The 21,594-nt window shown below is 37.6% G+C and overlaps 3 protein-coding genes across 5 annotated transcripts; all 3 read right to left on the minus strand.

The window, feature by feature from the left end:
- Positions 1–1,371: 1,371 nt before the first annotated feature.
- LOC137723255 (uncharacterized) lies at positions 1,372–3,476 on the minus strand. 2 transcript variants are annotated; one of them, XM_068462411.1, is made up of 3 exons: positions 3,285–3,476; positions 2,482–3,134; positions 1,372–1,469 (listed from the first exon to the last, which is right to left on the minus strand). In XM_068462411.1, exons 1-2 carry the CDS (start codon positions 3,437–3,439, stop codon positions 2,678–2,680), a joined length of 612 nt encoding a protein of 203 aa, XP_068318512.1. In that variant the 5' UTR covers positions 3,440–3,476; the 3' UTR covers positions 1,372–1,469; positions 2,482–2,677. The 2 variants fall into 2 exon arrangements, with proteins under 2 accessions (XP_068318512.1, XP_068318510.1); XM_068462409.1 differs by having other exon boundaries at positions 2,482–3,476.
- A 1,023-nt stretch (positions 3,477–4,499) lies between these two features.
- Positions 4,500–10,449, minus strand: LOC137722390 (phytyl ester synthase 1, chloroplastic-like). Its single transcript, XM_068461381.1, has 14 exons — positions 10,348–10,449; positions 9,539–9,881; positions 9,284–9,335; positions 8,987–9,042; positions 8,715–8,873; positions 8,498–8,602; positions 7,467–7,573; positions 7,239–7,360; positions 7,013–7,121; positions 6,279–6,412; positions 5,706–6,063; positions 5,435–5,548; positions 5,082–5,167; positions 4,500–4,985 (listed from the first exon to the last, which is right to left on the minus strand). The coding sequence occupies exons 1-14, from the start codon at positions 10,432–10,434 to the stop codon at positions 4,685–4,687; spliced, it is 2,133 nt and encodes a 710-aa protein (XP_068317482.1). The 5' UTR covers positions 10,435–10,449; the 3' UTR covers positions 4,500–4,684.
- A 1,932-nt stretch (positions 10,450–12,381) lies between these two features.
- On the minus strand, positions 12,382–20,516 carry LOC137723092 (uncharacterized). Of its 2 annotated transcripts, none has more exons than XM_068462252.1 (19): positions 20,369–20,516; positions 19,125–19,234; positions 18,710–18,865; positions 18,086–18,151; positions 17,885–17,974; positions 16,943–17,242; positions 16,663–16,760; positions 16,369–16,404; positions 16,118–16,238; positions 15,782–16,018; positions 15,511–15,606; positions 15,313–15,378; positions 15,156–15,194; positions 14,945–15,079; positions 14,394–14,755; positions 13,811–13,904; positions 13,497–13,688; positions 13,158–13,252; positions 12,382–12,973 (listed from the first exon to the last, which is right to left on the minus strand). In XM_068462252.1, the coding sequence occupies exons 2-19, from the start codon at positions 19,221–19,223 to the stop codon at positions 12,970–12,972; spliced, it is 2,286 nt and encodes a 761-aa protein (XP_068318353.1). In that variant the 5' UTR covers positions 19,224–19,234; positions 20,369–20,516; the 3' UTR covers positions 12,382–12,969. The 2 variants fall into 2 exon arrangements, with proteins under 2 accessions (XP_068318353.1, XP_068318352.1); XM_068462251.1 differs by having other exon boundaries at positions 13,134–13,252.
- Positions 20,517–21,594: the final 1,078 nt, after the last annotated feature.

Genomic DNA, 21,594 nt, shown 5'->3' on the forward strand with positions numbered 1-21,594 from the left:
TTCGCAAGTAGTCTCGATTCTGGGGTTGATTTTGCTTGAGGTTAGGAGCTCGGCTTATAGCTATTTCAGCCATCATGTGATGCCTCTCTTTGAGGGTGAAATTCTTTAGGAAGAGGAGTATTGATCGGGGTGGCAGTGAGCATATACAGAAGGTTGTGCCTTGGTGCAGACAGATTTGGCAATATGTCATCAGTAGAGGTTTAGTTACAGATAGGGATGGGCAACGGTTATGGCGGGCAAGTAACCGCGGTTATTTACCCATAACCGTTTATGCTTATACCCGCATAACCGTTTACCCGTTGGGTAATTGCCTAAACGGTTATACTCATACTCATAACCGTTTATAAACGGCTAACCATACTCATAACCGCATACCCATTTACCCATAACCGTTTACCCATTTACCCTTTTTAACCCGTTTATCTTCTTTTTTTTTTTTTTTACCATTACCCATTTTTCACCCGTCTACATGTTTTTTAACAACTTGAACATTATATAAAAAAAAAATTGTCATAATATTTTTTATTTTTTATTTTTACAATTAAACACCGTTATAAGTACATTTATCATACATTTCCGTATTTTTATTTTTTAAGTTCTTATAGCATTTCAATAATTGAAATAATAATTTACAAACGATATTTTTAATTGATATAGAATGAAAAAGCAAGAAAATTAGTTTTAAAAAACAAAATTGGAATATAGGATATATAAATTATAGTAACAATGCTAAGAAAAGTGAGGGATTAACTGAAATGGCAAGTCGCAACATGTTTGAGGAACAGCTCTTGGGTTGAATTAAGTGAGTGGGGCTGAGGGGAATTGTTATTTATTTTCCTAATCTTTTGGGAAAACTTTTACTACTAATCCATGTTACCAATGAAGGTAATATAATATTTGTTAAGTATTTTTGGTTACGAAAAGTGTTTAGAAGACAATATTCTTGAGTTATTTAACCTATAATGTGAAAGTATTGACATAATATATATAATTAGCTATATAAATCATGCACTATAGATCTAAGTTTTGTTCGATAGAGAACATGATTTGTGTTAATTTTACATATATAAAATAAATGGGTAAACGGTTACCCATTTATAACCGCGATTAATACCCATAACCACTCATTTAAATTTCACAGGTAAACGGTTATACCCATAATCGTTTATTTATCTAAACGGTTATCCATAACCATAATCATGCAATTTAAATAGACAGGTAACCGCGATTACCCATATCTGCGGGTATTTTGCCCATCCCTAATTACAGACTCATGTATTTGGTTGTGTACTGGATCTACAATAAGGGAAATGATTTCCGATGATTTCCGCATGTCAGAAATAATCCATTTCCCAACAACTCTCACTACTGGAGCTAACCCGAAGGGCGATCGTAATTACTTCATAAAAGAAAGAAAAAAAAAAAAGGAAAAACGAATTCACGAAATTACTACAAGGCTTATTTTATTACTTAGGCCTCGTTTGGCAGGTCGGACTGTACTGACTATTTCAGTCGGATAGGATAAATAATCACCGGATAGTACTGACTAAATTAGTCGGGCGTTTGGTATAATATCGGACTAAAGACTGACTATTTAATACTGTGTTTGGTATTGTACCGAATAAATCGTACTGTTATTATTTTTATGAAAAACAATTTCCATCAGTGCTGAACCCATCACAACTGACAAGCGAAGGAGCTTTGAACCCACAATCAGTAACCATCATCCTCTTCAGCCGAAGCTCCTCCAATAGCGGGTACTCAGCGGCAAACGCCTTCAACCACGACCGGACATCGGAACCCCAATGGTCGGGGACCAAATTGAAGTCCGCGGATCCGAATACGAGATTTGAGAGAGTTGAAACTGAAAAAATGGAAAAGATCTTAAGTTTTGAAATTTTTAATGGTATGAAGATGAAAGCTTTGGATGAAGAGAGTGATGAACGTGAAGATTTGAGGAGAAAGAAGGGCCAACCCAAAGACCTTTGCGCATTAGAAAATGAATAAAAGGGAAAAGAAATTGATAGAATAATTCTCAGAAGAGGTCGTTTTGAACCTTGTTTGTGCAGATTTCACCATAATTGAAAACCTAGAAGCAAAAATTTGGAGAAAATGAAGAAATCGATATGAAATCTCTTATGGAGTCCTGGGTTTCGGCTGGTTGTTCTTCCTTCTTGGGCTCCTCTGTCACCGGAGCCTCTGCTGGCGGTGGGGATGGAGAGAGGGAGAAAGAGCGGCAGTACCTTGGTTGTGGTTGATAAGGAGTTCACAGTGCGCTGGAGAAGAGAGGGTTGGAGAAAAGTGGACGCCCGACTAATTATACCAACCTATAGGAAAGGATAACTAAGCGGGTATACGCTGTATTAAATTGGTGGGATCGGATTGTTTTATCCGGTGGCTATTTAATACTAAAGGACACCAAACACTGTCCTCCGTATTATTAGTACTATCCGGTATCTTATACGGTATGCCAAACGAGGCCTTAGTTCACAAGGCATACATGCCATCAATACAGATTACAAAGAGTACACTTCCATGGCTTACCATGAAACTAAACAGAAGCAGAAGCACACAAACAGATAGAGTGGCTAGGTTATACCGAACCAACAGACGAAAATGACGTAAGAAACGCATACAACGAAGCAGAAGCATAAAGCCTTAATTAGCATCACATGTTTTACTTATAGGAATATTTGTCCCTGGGCTTTGAACTCTCCTTCAAGTAGTGCAGGGCTCTCTCCATGTCATCCGTTGGCAGGCTGAGCCTGCCATCCCCTCGAACTGGACGTTCAGCCGCCAGTAGTGATCCACGGTTTGGCTTAGCGCTGTGGCCACTACCGTTAGCTATCATGTTAATTGCTGTTCCCATGGCACCACCGTTATGTTTGCGGTTGTGTGAGTGGTCATCATAGTTGTCGTACCTAGTGGTGTTGGAATGTTTGTACGGCTTGTTGGTGCTGTACTGATCACTGTAATCACCATATCCTGGAGGCCCGTTGTATCCACTTTGATTAGGGTAGCCGCCATAAGTTCTTGCTGGCTCAAAGGCCTGTCGTGGAGGGCTCGAAGGCCTTCTACTCCAGTTGTCTCCGGTGGCAGGATAGCCGTAATTTCCACCTGGGGGAGAGCCATGCCTGTATGAAGTTAACAAAGGTGAGTCAACACGTTCAGTAATAATCGTCTCGTGTTTAGTAACGTAGCTCCCAGCAGGTTGTGCAATGGTTGTGCCTCGAGTTCGGTCAGCATCAACTATGGTTGTGCGGAACTCGTCAGTGTCAGCGTACCTTGTTTGGCCCCACTCATTGGTGTACGGTCTTACCCCGTTGCTTCCGGTGGTGTAGGCTGGTCTGGTAGAGTAGGCTGGTCCGGTGGAGTAGGCTGGTCCGGTGGAGTAAGCTGGTCTGGTGGAGTAGCCTGGTCCATGACCGTAGCTGGTCATTGCTTCAAGTTTGGAAGTACCTGTATGAATTTTTTTTTTCTTCTGATTACTTGGATTGTCGAAGCTTTAATATATGTATATATATATATGTGTGTGTGTGTGTGTGTGTGTGTGTTGGACAGACACTTCCAAGATTCCATAGCAAAACTGTTAAAGAATCATATTCTGTTGGCCTATAGAGTGTGACCCCCATTAACTTCCCTCGAAAAAAATAGAGAGAGATGGGTAGCAAAACTTGATTAGCCACCCATATCACCAATAAGAAAACTTACATGTCACAGTGACGCCAATGTAACATATTTCAAATTAATCACACAACACGACCTAGACAAGTTAAAAACATATGGTGACACGTGACAAACTTAAAATAGTAACACATTTGCGTTTGAGTTGCATGTAAGTCTCTCTCGATATCATCATACTCAGAAGTTGGAACTTTTGGCCTAAATACTCTTCCCTTGAAAGGAAACATCAAGAATCAAAGCTTAACCCTTTTGCCCAAATGCAGATTCTCTGCCTTGTCAAATTATCTCAAATTATTTGCAGAATCATGTTCTGAGTTCCAAGGGCACTCAACTTTCTTCTCTCATTTTTTAAGTCTAAGATGAAGGAGAATATAGGGAAAAAAGGCAACTACTTTACATCCTTTAGAGATATTATTCCGTACTTTCATTTCCTGTTTTACAAATCTGACACCCAAAAAAGAAAAATAGCAAATGTTTCCGTCTTGAGAACTTACATGTAATAAGGACGTCAAAATGGTAATATTTTAAGTCAATCACATAATGTCATGTGGACGTGGGCAAAGTAATAACACACATGACGACGCTTGATCGGCCTAGGATACCGCTATCTTTGATCTCAAACAGAAGGTTAGCGTGGTCCTGCTACTTACATATGCTAAAATCTGACCCAATTTTTTTTCAAATAATCTTCAATTCTGGGACTGATTTTTCATCCCCGGATAAGAAATCAAATATCCCAGTTTCAGTAGTAAACCTATGCGAACTCGTTCATCACGCGAATTATGATTTCCAACGGATAATATCACTATGAAAAATGAGAATCATAAAATTCCTCTTGTTTCTTCTCAGAGTCTCAGACCCCAATTTCAAGTTTTCTTGCGACGCAAGATTCCGCAGAGGAAGAAAAAGACGAAGATGCTTTTCTTTAGTACACAAACATCTTCCATGGAAAAATAATTACACTATAAACAAGAAGAATGTATCCAACAAAATCAAAATTTCAAGGCTCAAATGTTGGAACTTCCTCAACATGGTGATACATTGCCCGATATGCTGTTCTGTCGAAAACATTCCTATAAGGATCCTCCTCCCGCTTTTTAATCAAGTACGCTAAACTGTTTTCAATGTCTGATTGTATCTGCAAGTACAATTCGTTTGCGTTTTCTTTGTCTTTCAGGATCTCTTTCTTTCCCTTTGTTTCGATGGGCTTCCCAAACAAACAGTAATACCGTCCTGGTATCTTCGGTAGAATCCCTGGAAAAAAGAGTTGTATGTTGGCAACCTCCCCACTCGACTCATCCCTATAAACCAGAAAACCTTAAAACTCAGTCTAACAATTTGCAACCATTAAGATTAGAGTTGGGAGAACACGAAAACAATAAGACGGAGATTATTACCTTATTTTTATAGAATCAAGCTTAGCGGCTTTGAGATAGTCACTCACCACTGGGATATTCATTAGGTCATTGTAGTCAAGAACCAACTGCCAGATCCAACATAAGAACCGAAATATAATGTTAACTGAAAGTTAAGCTCAAAAGTAAAAAGACGGCATGGCATTGTGACATTATCTGTTTTCCGAAAGGGAAAAAAAACAAAAGAGTGGCATCGGAAGAAAATAATTATAAGGCGTGTTAAGTATTGAAAGCTATAGGCGACCGAGATTTCATAAAACTTATCATATGCTATGAAAAAAGGTCCATATTTTGCTAAGAATTTTTTTGGGAAGAACAGTTTAACACAAGCTTACTTCTAGCATGTCATCTTCTCCTACAGCCGCAAATGGTACAATTGTGGCCCCAAAGCGTGCAGCCATTCTCACAAATTCGGGTTGGTCAGGCCAGAATAATTTGTATTCTTCACCCTGCCAATTAAAGAAACACCATATAGGCATGGGAAACCAAAACTATAACAGATAAATTACCAAGAAGAATGAAGTGTGTTTGTAAAATGCATTTCACACACATTTAAAACGTGCAAAATGCCAGATCGAAAACTAAGTTCTTGGAATCTTGGCGCACCTTGTTATGGAGAGCCTCACGTGCACCACCAGGATAGAGCAGAACATGCGATTTTGTTGCAAGCAATTTGAATAGGTTTTTTGCTGTAACAGGTACTGCGCCGAATAGTTTGAGATAGTCAAATTGGGCCAAGTTCCCGTGCTTGCCCCAAAACAATGCTGGATGTGCTACTCCACGAACCATTATGCTCTTCTCTCTTAAAAATTCTTCAACTAAAGAATAAACTTCCAATCCAAATAAATTGTGATTACCAACAAGTAAGACAGGTCCTTCATCTGGAACTCCAGCAAGACCTCTCACAATCTTCCCATCTTCCAACGTTGAGAGCATTACGGAAGCAGTAGAGAGGCGTAATAATCTGACATTCATGTATTTCAGTATCAGCTCTGGCCCCAAATCAACAAATATGCTAATGGATGCAACTTAGCGGGGTCCGGGTTAGGTGCAAGTGAAACCCATACATGATGCAATTATACTGCCAATACATTTTGGAACTAACATGCCTGGAAATCTGCAACACAGAATATGAAACAAACAAATGTAAGAAAAGTATTAAGTGTTGAACTGAATTACCCGAATTGTTCATCACATGTATATTTCAATTCCCGCATACTAGGAGGAAGAAAATCTGAGACATAATCATGCTTCCTTGAACGACGGTATTTGTAAGTGCCTTTTATAACTGACATCAAATTAACGCCATCTTCCTGTAATATGACAATAGAGCACATTCAGTCACATTAGCATCTTCACAAGTCTATGGCACCCGAAAAGGTAAAGCTTATATTACACAGGAACAGCAAAGTATAGCGAAACTTGCATCAAAGCAAACAAAATTGTTGTCACAGTAATAGTGTCTAGTGTCCATTGTCAAATGGGAAATTGATATCCCAAGAGAGTTCTTGAAGCCAAAACTCAATCTTTATTCTTTAACTAGATATTTTATCGGACTTGGGAATTAATAAAAGGTCTCGAGTTCAAAGAACAGATTCAACAATATTCAAGAAAAGAAATAAAACTGTGTACTAAATTCATATCCAGAAATGCACCTCGGTTATTAATTTAAAGTTAATGTTATTAACCATTATCCAACGGCCAAATTGAAGCCAACTTAAAGATAAAATTCACCATCATCAGTCGAATGTGTTGCATAGTTACATCTACGCAGTTTAAACAAAATCATTAAGGGCATTGATTTCACAACGTATGCTAAACACGTCATTACACTTGTCATCATTGATGACAGCGTAGAGAAAATTCAGTAGCATCGCACCAGACTCGAAATATACACACATATTTTAACTTACTAGTAACAGAGTATGTCCATTGTCATTGAAGTGTCGTACTGTACAATTCTGTAATGAACGTGCCAGTCGTTCTGCTTCCTCTCGACTTGGAACCATGTTATCTTTGCCACTGAAATGCCAACATATGATTTTTACTATAAAAAATTAAAATATCAAATGTACAATTTTACGATAACATTTTTAATGCGAGTGAGAGAGAAACACAATGGCTATAGTGAATATTAACCTAGCCAACACTAGCACTTCAGCTTTAACAGCATGGAGACGGGAATTTGCATAAGCAGCAGCTGACTTGAGCAGCTTCAGCTTCCAAAGAAGAGTGTCCCTCGGTATAATATCAGCCAAAGACTGAGATGGAAATGATGGAAGTAAGTAAATATTGAAAATAAGGTAGAATCCACACATGTAGACATTTCAATGAAGTTCAAGAAGAGGAATTGAAAGCACTTCTTACAGAGAGATATGGTAGCAAATCAGTCAGGTTGCGAGACATTTGTGTTAACTTTAAACTCGATGGAAGTCTATTTTCTATGTTAACCATCGCCATTTTTGTTGGATCACCTGATGGAAAGAAGGTTAAAGTAGTGACATCAGAATTCTTGTATTTGGCAGTGGAAAACGTAGGGGCTTGAAACTGCAAACAGTTGTTTCTGACCATGACACCACATGAAACTTTCCAGGAAAACTAACATCCAAAAGTTCTTAAAACTGCTTCCAACAAATATACATGGCTCCCAATCAACTTAACATTCAATACAAGAGAATGCAATTTACCGACGTATCAAAAAGATTAACAAGAAAAGTACAATAAAAGCTTCCAAAACAATTCTTTAGTTCAACCATCCGCAAACTTATCTTTCAAATCACAGAACCTATTAATATAATGCTATTATGCTAATAACCCAATTCTCTAGGAGACCAACAAAAATGAGTTTTCTTGTGAACTGAAATCATAATCTTATTGACCTCACCAAATTCCAAATATAAAGTACCATATTCTCTTTTGCTCCTAGATTAACAATTTGATAGTAAAATTCATTTTAGTTACTGGGCTCCTAATTAAAAAATTCCTGATCGTATTGATCAGATTTGTTCGCGTGATAAGCTATAGTCTAAATACTCACATTAGCATTTCAGATTGTAAGAAACTTGAGACACAAATTCATTGGCTACAACACAGGGCTCAAAATTAGTCAAGGTTCATAACAAGACTTGCAACAAGACAACATCAAGTATTTATATCATTCATTTTAGTCAAGGGAAGATAATGAGCGTCGTATCCCTGGATTGGCAGCACCCCAAGAGAATAAGCATTCCACATATCATAGTAACACAGTTAACAGAGACAGTGAGTGTACCAGGCTCTAAAAGAGTCTTCTTCAAGGATTGAAAGCACCGTCAAGGGCCAAATTAGAAATGACTTATCTATCTCACTTCAGCATAAATGTTTTTGTTAATTAGATTTCAGAGCAACAAATCACGTACCCATAACAAAGCCAAGTAGATAGGGAACAGCAATATGTAATTCATCAGGCATAGCAGCCAAGATTGGGAACAGAGGTTGCAGCGGAGACCTTTCAACTGATGTAGCTAAAATAAAAAAACACCAAAACGTCAGACTGAGTTGGCGTGTTCATGACATACCATTAGCATAACAAAAATACATGTTGAAGAAAATTGGACTGCACAACTTGTAACCAACCTGGATTGACTAGTGTCAGTACTAAATCAATGGTAGGATTATGTGCAGCAACGGCAAGTGACAGGCATCCTCCAAAGGAATCTCCTACCAAGTAAATTGGCTTGTTTGGAGATGAAGCATGCTCAAGCCTTATGGTTTCTTCGACAAATTTCACCAGCCCTTAACATATGAAACCAAACGAAATTATTGATTAAGAGTGCCATGTTATCAAAACAAAACTGATAATTCATACATATATAAAGAATTTCAAATGGTGTTATCAAGATTAAGACCTTCAAATGGTGTTCGATCATTAACAGGAATATGCAGGCATCGAACTTCAAAAGCCCTGCGTTATTTCAACGAATTATATATCAGAAGCTGCTAGAAATAGTTTACCTCCAATTTCAGAGCTAAAACCTGATTTTTAACGAGACCATATTTCTCTAACAAGGACAACCATTTATTTGAATGGAATTTCCCACAAACCATAGTTCTTTTTTAAAACTGAACATAAAAGTTATCCGACTTCCCAAGATCCGAACAAAATTTTGTAAACTACAACAAAATAAATAATTCGAAAAACTTACTTCCCAAGAGCTTTATGGTGCAAAATGAGGCCCCATCCAGTACCATCCAGCCCTGTATATGCACAATACATAAATGATTATACAACATTCTGCACTACAGAACTTCACTCGCTAAGAAACATAACAAACACATTTTTCTCAGATTTATGCTGTTTAGCTACTCTACACGTATGGATATATCATTTATATGCAAATCACAGTGCCAACATTAGAAACCAACTTATGATTTATCATCTTTGGCAAGGCAACAATTACCAGGCAAAAACAAAAGAATCGGAGAATCCTTCAATGGACGCCCGCACTCAATGGGAGAAAACCACCGGGGAGGTCCACCATCAGGCTTAATCATCTCCTTGTTTGCATGAAAATAATCTTTTACAGTGACAGTCCCATACCCATCATCGTACAAAGGTTCCAAACTTTCAAGACCACCACCATCCTCCACCCTCTTCTCCTCCTTAACTTTAAGCCTCAAACTCCCATTCCCTCTATCAATCACAGACCTCCTTTCCTCCCTCTCCTCGATTCCGGAAGCACCATTCAAAACAACAGATTCGGATGACAACCCCGGTGAATCCTTACCACCGAAACTCTGAACCTGCAGTACACGAGTCCGAAGCTTATTCTCCGAATTCAACACGAAAAAATGAGGACCCGGAAAGCCTATAACTGATGCCATGGCTTCAAGCAAAACGCAAAAGATTATAGACCCTTCTCTCAAACGCTCACAAAATCAGAAACTTTGGAGCTCTTTCAATACAAACTAGCACTTGGGAACACCTTAACAAAGTGAACAAAACCTGCCCAATTCAGTTGGACATTCCCTTAAACCACTCTAACAGACACAATCATGCATTTAGCACAACACAAACCGTAGCGGACACTAAAAAATGGGCACAAAATCGAAACTTGAAGCAGACACAGATAAACTACAGGAAGATATAGCCTGTGAAACACGTAAAGTCTTCAACTTTCCTCAAATTTAGCATTAACAAAACCCAGCAATTTTTTTTGGTGCAGAAAAATAAGGAAATAATATTATTGAGTGATAATCTGGATTGTACCTGATGTGGGTCTGAGCGGCCGACCCAAATAGTTGAGTTTTGTCCATTGTAATTTTGCTCTGGTTGATATTTGGCCACATGGGTCATCTGACGCTGTGGAGTTTGCAGTAATATTGGTGAGTTGCATGAAAAAGACGAGTTACAATCTTACCAGTTAGTGGGGAAGTGGCACTGTCATTGCCAAATGGAGACAACAATACGGAAAGGGATGGGATAGGTGGAGAAAATTTTCATTTAGACGGAAACATATGTGATACACGTGTTTTTATGTAAGTCATGAAATTTTTTATATTTTAAGTTATCAATTTTCTAATACACATATCTTATTATTTTTATAATGATATATGGTGTACTATCTGTCGCTGGAGGGCTGGCTGGCTAGTTGGAAATGACTAGCCCGTTGGCCTGATTTGGAGGTTTGGGGCCGGTGGGGCCCACAAGCCCTTTGGCCTAGCCATCGGTTGGAGGCAGTTTTCGTGTCATTCCAAACTATTTTTAGCCCTATAGCCTTTTGGTCGGGTCGGTTGGAGATAGCCTAAGTAGACCAATCGAGATGGAACAAAGTCCAAAGTGATGCCAAATAAACAAAATTTGCAAACTAAATGAAATATCACCAATAAAAAAATAAGCACGATAATCAACAATTAAGTATTAATGCAATCATTAACTTTCATTTTCAATTTACAAAAATTATTCTCACTAGCATTATCCTTTCGTCCATTACTGCATTTACCACCACCCGCCTAAGACAACCATGAGCAAGCACGATTTGTGGTCAAACTTAGAGCCGAACCCTTTTCAATGAGAAAGGGAACATAACCCAAAGCTGATGGGATCATGGGACCATTTCCAACTTTCCAAGTCCAACATCACTGGCCCAGGACCATAAAATGTGTTTCTGTTTCTAGTACTTTTCACTCGTTCAAAAGTTCGGCAGTCGACACGAGTTCGCATTATAATATGACGCTTGCCGGGTACGCGCATATGGGAACTTTCGGTTTTCTGTCGAGCAATTACATTTGCTTTAACAATGAAAAGATGGTCTCCAACTAAAAAGTTCAGAGATCCGAAAATCATCTCCAACTAAGAACTAGATCAAAAAACTTATGAGCCCTACGGGACAAAAAGGGGCCAGAAGGCCAACCCGCTGGCCATCTACAGGCAGGCAGGCAGGCAGCCGGCTGGCTAGCCCATTTTGTTTGTCGTTTTTTTTTTTTTTTTCCTTTTCCACTTGCCCAGCCCAGTTTCTTTATTTTTTTTTTGTTCTTCAGCCCACCTTAGGTTTCGGGTGTAGGAACTTTTTTTGTCCTAGCCCACTTTTTTATTTATTATTAATAGCCCTTTTTTTTTTTTTTTTTAATTTCTAATTTTTTTCCTACACTATTTCTCATATATTTTTCACCATTTCATACTGTCTTACTTTATTTTATTTCAATTCTCTACATTCTATACTATTGCCATTTGGCCCTCTCAGTTGGAGATGGTTTTTTGTGACAGGACTAAAACGAGCCGTCTGACCCTTGGTTGGAGATGGAGACAACTATGACTCTATACTGTTTATTAAAATATTAATATCTTGGAGAGCCAAAGGGCTAAAACAAGCCCTCTGGCCAGCCTTCGATTGGAGATGGCCTTAGTAAGTGAGATGTTTTAAATTCAACAATTACAGTGGCGCAGGACAGTATTTTTCTTTTATCCAATTTTATATCTCCAGCAAAGTTTTACTGAGCCAAAATAAAGGAAAAGATGATTTTTTTTTTTTTTTTTTTTTTTAAACAAACGATATTATCGACATTGGAATATAAGGCGTTTGCCAAGTACTGGGGAACTTTCGGTCCCTTGCCGAACGTTTACATTGTCTCACGAACGGAACAGGCAAGTCCCGAGCCGGAAATAGTCACACAGAGAACGTAAACATTACAGTACAACGATTCGAAGAAGCGGAATGTTCTTGCACAAACGAAATCAATCCCGACGCCAACGGCAACCAAAACAAGAACTGAAGTATTACAATAACGAAAGAACAGTTCCAACTCCATAATAAATTATATATACAAGGGAAACAAAGTAAACAAGAAAAAACAACAGACGATACAACAATTTCTAACCAGTATAATGCAAAATTGGGGATTTTATTTTGTAGAATGTTTCCGAAAATAAGAAACTACACGAAGGAGTAGCACGCGGATAACGAAAAAGAAATCCGGAAATGATGCAGAATGATACTGTCTTATTCTGTGAAACAAAGGAAAATTCCCTTCACAATAGAGTGTTCTATGGTTGGGTATCGAAACCGACAATATAAATCTACAAATCTTTCATTACCATGTGCCTGATACGGCTCTTCAGAAGTTCGAAGAAAATTCATGTTCATTTCTCATCCGGTCGAACACTCTATCTACTGCCACATGCAGACAACCAATTGACAAATCTGCAGCGTCCAGCAAAAGCTTCTGTATCAGCAACAAAGATCATGATGCCCCCTTTTGCCCAACAAGGGGCCTTCTCGGGAAGATTTGGGGAATGGCACTGGATTCCGCAATCAATTAGTTTTCAAACTTTACAAGTGTACCACGGGCGACCCCAGAAGAATCAATGTTTCTCATTATCTTAAACACAATATCACCTGCAAGTATTAATAACAAACCTTTAAGCTACAGCTCTGTCTCGGTAGAGCTGATCCCTATCTACCGCTTAAGTGAAAAGGCTGTTTTTTTAACTACAAATTTACAATCAAACTTAATGCATCCAAAAATTGCACATTAGCGATAACAAAGGCACCTCACCTCCGGAATCTAGCACAGACTCACCTGCCCTGAATCACCCTGTAATTGAGAACCAGGTCCTCAGATTTCTTCCATATATAAGCCCGCACCGTGGCTAAGCTCATGTCTGGGGACAAGACCTGTGCATAACAAAAGGATAGGTAATAACCAATAGCAGTCACAGAACTGGTAAATTGCATGTAAGTTCAACCAAGAATACATTTAGCTGCTAATCCCAAAAGCAGAAAAAGCATTTACCAATGTCTTAAAACTTTTAGCAGTTATAGTTTCGTTAAACTTTCAATTACCACAAAAAGAAACCTACTAAAGACTTAATTTGCTAATTACTATGCAGACGTCCACCCAAGATGTTTGTCCACTTGCCTGATTGTTGCACAATATCTCTATAGAAGGCTTAAGCTTTTGCCATGGCTTCAATCCAGATCGGAAAGATCCATCTCCAACCGATGATAGCTGCAATGGCCCTCCAGCAAGACCAGGAGCAAATGTGGCATCAGGATTGGCACTATCCAATGGTTTGTCAAGGACCATCTTCTCAACAACATAATTAACAACCTGCATAAAGCTTCCCATTAGTAAAGTAAAATAAATAGGATACATGCGGGTGCGCACACAACAATAATGAGTACTTGAAGATCTTCCATCATTCATGAGCTAACATGAAACGCAGAACTTACTTTATGAATTCGTAAAATACGAGGGGCGCTTAGTTTCCCTTGAGTGAGGATCTGAACAGTTGAACCTTCACATGGATGTAGATAAAAACTGCACCTGAAAAATTGACAAAATAATTTTTCTTCTATAAGATAACACAAAAGGACATAATATTTCAAACATAATGCCTTCACTAGCAGATTGAAAATAAAAAACCATCTAGGAAAAAAGAAAGTATTATTAATTTTTGAATAAGAAAGAAGAAATTGCGGAGAGAAGGAATTAAGGCATTGAATCCTTGAAGAGAAAGGAAACAAGAACTTATGGCTTTCCTACTTTATTTCACGACCGCTCTGATCGTAACTTTAGTTTCAAGGACTATTGCTAGACTGCCCATCTTTCAATAAGAAATGTCAGGGAAAAACTAAAATGGAAAGATGTCCCTAAAACTCTACAACTTAATTTTTGTAATTGCTTAAAACTCTACAAATTTCAGGCAAGTAATTCTTTTTTAATCCATAAACACCTTCGTCTTCTGAAAACTGAAAAGAGAATTTATATTCTCAGCTAGGAAGTAAAAACAGTATACTAAAGCAAGGAAGTTACTTGGTATTTTCTCTAGGGGGTAGGCGATTATTCAACACACAATCGAGACACCACCAAGGAAAGTCCTTGTCATCTTCAGTGCCATCTAGGTCAGTGATTTTCTTCCTCCATGGACCTCCCTGAGAGCCCTCAGTAATAACAGAAGGAGGGGAAGTTGTAGAAAATTCGAAGGGAGGATGGACCATTGAATCATTTTCAGCATTACTATCCACCTCAATTCTTGAATGGGTAATACTTCTAGTAGTAATATCCTTTCCAGATGACACATCCCCATTAGCTGATGCTTGTGGTCCAAACCCTTGCTTTCTTTTTGCCAACCAATGAGCCAAGAGTCCTTTAAGGGTTTCTCGCGCTAGATTAACCTGAAGAATTACAAAAACTTAATTCTCAAACAATTTCGTCATGGTGGGTAAAAATAGATAAATCGGTATACAGACTTGGCATAACTAATAAATGGTTAAATGTCACAGCAAAGGGGAAAAAAAGACAGAAATCATAGAACCCACAAAAAAGGGGGCGAAAAAATATAGAACAGTCAAGGTTATATCTACCTTGTCATCTTCAGGCTTCCCCACAATGTTAAGGTCTGCTGAATACATCTCCGCCGAAAAGCATTGTGGGGTATCTAAATGTATAGATAAACATCCAAGTCTGGTATCCACAGTGAACCATGCAGGAATGCTCACCTGAACCAGTCAAGAAATCACTATAAAAATTCATCAACGCTGTTAAGCTGAAATCACTGTAGACTAGGAAGCATACCATCTCAAAAAGCTCTTCTTTTTTCTCCTCAAATTTGACCTGTATGGTACACAATATAAGTATAGATGCTTATAATGTTCCTCAATAAGGCATTTGCCTCAAACACTATTATATAATTCTAGTCAGATAATAGAGTACAGGAAAAAAGGAATATAACCTTTCCATAATCCTCAATGACAACACCCCTCGTAATCTCCCACAACTTCACTGAATCAGCAGTGTCCTATCAAGATCACATTGGTTCATAATATTTAATTAAGCAATGACATATGGTTTGACAACAAAACTAGATAGTCAAAGTAACTTTAAACAGGAGCATCATCATAACAATATATGAGAAAATCAACATGATTACCTTTGTCAAGACATGCCTTCTATTGTTTAATATTTCATGTTGCACTATTCCAGGAGTTCCAGGAATCGTAAATATAGGTTCTTTATTAACAGGGACCTGGAAAACAACCACAACAACATTAATCCCCTAAACTCAAAGGTCTGACGTGGCAAATATCAAATAAGACTATGAAGAAACAGGTACGAATATATACCATGATAAATAGAGCATGGTACATGCACATGCAACAAGAAGACATAAATTTGAATATAAAGAACAGAGTGATACTTACTAGGGTTGATCCTTCTAAGGATACCCTTGCTCTTGAAAAGGATAAATTTCCAGCCAAGAATGCACCACCTCTTTGAATAATCTTCTGGGGATTACTCCCTTCAGCAGGCCATCTATGAACTGAAGAATCTGTTGTTGCAACCCATATACTATCATCATGTAAAGCCAACTGCAAAATGGGATGTTCCCCTGTGGAAAGCAAGAGACTCTCTCTGGTGGCCAAGTCTGTCAAGTATAACTGAGGGTATAAACAGAATTCAGTATTAAAAAAAATGAGCAGCAAACCTGAACAGCCAATGATGTCTGAGAACAGAATTTACAAGAGAGCTGTACTCACAGAAAGGTCTCTCCCACCACTATATACATGACTAAATGTTGGGGTACTGGCAAGTGCCCAAACAGAATCTGTATGCACAGCATAAGAATGCACACATCGCTGTTGACCAAGATCCCATAGCCTATAAAACAGAAAGACTTTGGTGAACTGTGTTCGCAACAAAATGCCAACCTCCTATCACATAAACAATTATATCTTTCAACTTGCACAGAAGGCTAATTGTTTGCGTTGGAATAGATGTGGATACCAACCTGATCATTGAATCAGAAGATCCTGACAAGCAAAATCTGTATGAAATTAAAAGAAAGAACAAACTATTAATGACTGTTACCAAAGCAAATTGTATGAATGTAGCACAGAAAACAACCCAATAAGATGAATAAATCATTCATTATCAAATCAAGATTGTGACTTGCTTGTTCAATACATTTGCTGTATCATCTATAAAAGATACAACAAACTGAACTATCCAGACCAAAAAGTTAACAGAAATCTTGTTTGAAGTGCTCAATCAAGACAGCCTGTGAAAAATCTACCCAACCAACCTTCCAGTAGAATCAATCAGCAGAGCCCTGATATTATCTGTATGCCCTCTTAGTTTCATTTTCTTCGAACCTGTTCTTGGATCCCAAACACGAACAACCTAAAGGGCATCAGGATATAATTAATAGTTATTAGCACTGTCTGGTTAACCTCACACACTAACTAGAAGAGGAAAATTAAAAATATTCAACCAAACTTCCGCAGATTTTTCAGAAAGTTTCATGTCTACGAGATAATAATAATAAATTTAGGACACAGCCAACCCCAGACAACAAAATATACCTTCTCTGTTCCACCAGAGACCAGAAGCGATCCACTATCATTCATTGCCAATGCATAAACTGATTCCTTATGACCTTTGGCAGAGATTGGGACATATCCATGTGGCTGAGTTGTGTGCATAGAAATGCTGTTGCTAGAGCTGATAGTACGTAAACTAGTAATTGCATTTCCAGAACCATTGACAACAGTTGAACTATCATCTTCCATTGATTCACCTGACTTTGCAACCGGAGTAAGAGCTGCTTCAAGATCCCATACAAATACCTCCCCTCCAAGTCCACCAGAGGCAACAATATTGCTCTAAAATGCGTGACACTATAAAAGGATCAGAAATTTTCTTTTCCTATATCATATTCAAGATAAAAGTATACAAATACATATGGAAAACAAGTCCGTCCATATTAAGTGCATAAACTATACAAGAACATCAGAAACATTACAATTAGAACATATGTCCCAAGAAATCAAGATTAATCAAAAGGAAGAGAATGTCCCTAAAATGCCTAGCCAATGCAGCCCACAAAGATGCCAAGTCTGTTTCTCTTCCAAACACATCTACCTCACCTCTCTTATCTTTAGTTTCTTTTCATCGAAACAAGCCAAATAAATGCAGAGACTACACATCACCAAAGGGCGATCATCTGCTCTTTAGCAGAATCCCTAAAAGAGTCCTCCACAGACACAGAAAATCACTACCTAGGAAGTGTTACCCATCACTCCAAACACTTGTAGGAACTTATTCCAGATTTAAGAAGTTCAAGGGAAAGCAGAAAGATGCAATCTAAACTATCAGCAGATTCAGGTCATCCATAAAATATGCAACGATGCCACCAAGCACAACTTGAACTATCAAATTGAACATGAAACTCTTCATATAGAATGAGTGGAATGACAAGAACCTATGCATTCACAAGGCAGATGAAAATTTGACGAGGAAATTACATTTTTCTCTGCGGAAGCAAGGCATGTGACATAGTCAGAATGCTGACGAAGAGTTTTAGTACAAGTTCCACCTGACAAACAATTCCACGTCTGATGTGTCCATATGACAGTTGGAATAAAAAAATGAATCAGTTACATCCAAAAAGAAAACACTAGTCACAAAACTAAAACAAGGCAAAACAAAGATCTAGGCCAATGAACCTTAAGGGTGGTATCTGAAGAACAAGAAACAAGCGTATTATCACCTGCAAGAACAGCATCATTAACCTGCACAACAGAAGTACTCTCTAAGTATAAATTTTTAACTTATGCATGAAGTACAGGAAAGTAAAATATAAATTAAATATCAATTTTTTTTTGAAGTAATAGAAAGACTATGAAAAGTGCATGTCTGGAAGCTACCCAAGCACAAACAACACAATGCTGATTTAAAAAAAAAAAAAACAGTCTAATGTTGTGCCCAGCACAAGATATTTTGTGCGCCCAACATTCTTTCATTTCATTTTCCCTTTTAACATTTTGTACTCTGATTGGTCTAGTTTAAACATCCCACATGGAAAGTTTCAGCTATAATCTGACTCCCCACCCCTGCATTATAATAAGACGACGACGACAACAACAAAGCCTTATCGGCTGTATGAATCCTAGAATAAAACGAGAAGAAAAAAAAATAAAAAATCCATCCAAAATTGAAGAGCAAGTAAATCTCAGCAATTTTCATGAGAAAGGGAGAAATCTCAAAATTTAAACATCTCCACACCTTAAATGGCAAGTTTTGTTTTAAATAAACAAAACTAGGTTTAAACATTGGAAGAAAATGGTTACCCAATCCACATGAGACTCAAAGGTTGCTGAACATGTAGCAGCATCTTCAGCCAGCGCCCATCTTTTTAGTGTGCCATCACGGCTTCCAGTAAACAGGTAATCACACCCAGACACTGATGCCTTCAGTACAGACAAAGAATTTATGCCGGCACAATGCTGCAGACAGAAACCATCCAAACACGGTTAAGCATCTATAATTTAACACTAGCAAAAAGTTTCATGCAACGTATGCAGATAAAACAAAAGTCATATATACGTTGTGCCTTTTAAGTCCAAAAGTGAGATATATATTTATTAAAATATAAAATATTTTGTAACAAATAAAAACTTAATTACAGAACTTAAAATAGAAATCAGGAAAAAAAAATGGAATCAATTAACAGAAATCAGGAAAAAAAACATGGAATCAATTCACCTTCGTGTCGTCAGCATCACTCAACACATATGTTAATCTCTTCTCTTTACGAGGGCGACTGGAATTGTTTGTGTTCCCTGAACTACCCACTCGGTGCATCGCATAAACAACTACAAAGACAAGTATTAAAAATTAATAATCATTGATCACCAAATAAATGTAAACAAAGAATTCCTACGAAGTGACCGTAATTTTAGAATATATTTGGTCGTAGCAAGTGTTGTAGAACAAAAGGCATTGTCGAATACAAATGATACACTTCATTTCAGTTTTAGTTATCCACTTCAGTTTTTCAATACAACGAAGGTAATATATCCAGTACAGATGATCCAATAGATATGCTTTCTCGACATGTTAAGGAATATTCTATCATGTAATCAGTTCTCAACCTATGATGAATAACTTTATGAACTTGTCAATACCTAATACAACTGTAATGAAAATAAATGAATTAGACACTTAAGAGTTAAGACCTATTAAAGTTGCTAACCTTCAAAACAATATAATTGGTATGTACATAAGGTTTTTACATCTCAAATGTAATAAATTTGACAATCCAACCTCTTCCCACTTTCTGTTGTGATATCGCCGGGACTCATTTTACTACTAATTCACCAACAAAAATATTGGCTGTTAAGATAACAGATGAAATGGTGATACTTCTTTCCCATATACGACGCACAGCACCAAAAACCCACAGAACCTCAAACTCCCCGACTGCCCAAAACCCACAGTTTTTATATAATCGACCAAACACACTATAGAACACATGTATACCAACAAAAAAACACCGAAAATAATTGCTGACCATCCAGAGCAATTGCAAAATGTTCTATTAAATAGTTTTCCATACCGCCATTTCGACTAACCCAATACAACTCCGATTCGTCTCAGAATTTCCATGCAACCCGTCAATTTATCCAAAAACTCCCAACTATTACTCCATTAAAGCACCAATAATCAACTCGAAAGACTGACTAAAACAGATTAATCAGGTCACCAAGTCTACTAATTAACCCGAACCTCATCGAGATGAAGACCCCACAAACACAACCAGGACAAAGAAACACAAAAACCCATTAATCATTTTCGTATATACCATTCAGATCACCAACTCAATTAATTACCATTCAAAATCCATGGAAAATTAAAATTAATACAAAAAAACAGTTGATTTTATCCGCAAAAAATTAAAACTAGAAAATTGAAAATTATTGAAATTAAACAAAGTGGAAAACCCTAACCTTATCAATCAGTGAAGAAATTGGAAGCTCCCCTTTTGTGCTCGTCGTCGTCGTCTTCTTCTTCTTCTTCTTCCACTGAGTTGCGATTTCAGAGAGTTGGAAATTTTTGGGTGTGGGTGTCGATTTTATTGTGGGCGAGTCCTTTGACTCGGTTTTTTTGGGGTTCTAGTCGAGGTTAATTTCGTCTTTCCCGTGAGTATATGAATTTATGATGGGCGTGGACTTTAGTTACACACGCCGGTGAGCGCGGGTGGCCCGATACTCGCTTCGCTGGCAATTGGTTCGTGGAGATTTTTCAATGTGATCGGTATATGAGGTATGACATATCACGTGTCATTATACAAATAGTAAGATATGTGTGCTAAAAAGTTAATAACTTAAAAAATAAAATTTCTCACCACTCCTATTAAAACACGTGGTGTATTACTTATGTTCCCGTCACAACTAAAAATTTCTCGTAGTGTGGGTCCGACTGGGGAGAATACAGAGGTGTGGTGGAATTACAAAACGAAAAGGGATCCTCTCGGGATCCCTTCCACTTAATCCTCCTCATCAAAGAATTTGGATTCTTGAAATTTAATCCAACAACTAAAGTTATTATAATTTTTAGTAGGCTTCTATTTTTAGTCGTTGGATCAAATTTTAAGGGCTCATATTGTTTGATGAGGAGGATCAGGTGGAAATGATCCGAAGATGATTCATTTCCTCACAAAACGACCCATCGGCGATGTGGAAACAGGTTCAGACTCTGGTTATGGTAATGGGTTCAGACTCCATATATTTATGTAAGGTTTTTATCACAAATGATTCCTGAAATTAACATCACTCCTCATTTGGGTCCTTAAAATTGAAACTGATCAATGTCGTCCTTGAAATTTGGTACCACAAACCAATGTCATCCTTACTGTCCCATTCCGTTAAGTTTTTAGTTACTTTGATGACGTGTTACACATGGGGATCCATACGATCAATGATGTTGTGTCATGTGGATTAAACATAAAAAAAACTGGTTTTTAATTTGATTTAAGATTTAAAAACTCATTAACAAAACTGAAAAAAAGGTAAGATAGATAAACAAAAATAAAAATAAACCTAACACCTCCATCTCAAATTGGATTGCCGAAAATTATTATCAAATTCGATTTGGGAAAAACAAAATCCAAAAAATGAAATCAAAACACGTATTAGGGATATATAGGAAATAGAGTGAGAGTTCGAGTCACCTC

Source organism: Pyrus communis, chromosome 17, assembly GCF_963583255.1.
Source record: "Pyrus communis chromosome 17, drPyrComm1.1, whole genome shotgun sequence".
NCBI classification, from domain to species: Eukaryota; Viridiplantae; Streptophyta; class Magnoliopsida; order Rosales; family Rosaceae; genus Pyrus; species Pyrus communis.

Excerpts from the sequence above, each read along its gene's own strand:
- LOC137723255 (XM_068462409.1), bottom strand. The coding sequence starts at position 3,439 with ATGACCAGCTACGGTCATGGACCAGGCTACTCCACCAGACCAGCTTAC.
- LOC137722390 (XM_068461381.1), bottom strand. The coding sequence starts at position 10,434 with ATGACCCATGTGGCCAAATATCAACCAGAGCAAAATTACAATGGACAA. Across the intron at positions 7,361-7,466 it reads ATTTGCTACCATATCTCTCT|TCTTTGGCTGATATTATACC; the intron begins GTAAGAAGTGCT and ends TTTCCATCTCAG. Across the intron at positions 6,064-6,278 it reads ACATGTGATGAACAATTCGG|ATTATTACGCCTCTCTACTG; the intron begins GTAATTCAGTTC and ends CATGAATGTCAG.
- LOC137723092 (XM_068462252.1), bottom strand. The coding sequence starts at position 19,223 with ATGCACCGAGTGGGTAGTTCAGGGAACACAAACAATTCCAGTCGCCCT. Across the intron at positions 17,243-17,884 it reads TTGCTTCCGCAGAGAAAAAT|AGCAATATTGTTGCCTCTGG; the intron begins GTAATTTCCTCG and ends CACGCATTTTAG. Across the intron at positions 16,019-16,117 it reads GTGGTGGGAGAGACCTTTCT|TTATACTTGACAGACTTGGC; the intron begins GTGAGTACAGCT and ends TTATACCCTCAG.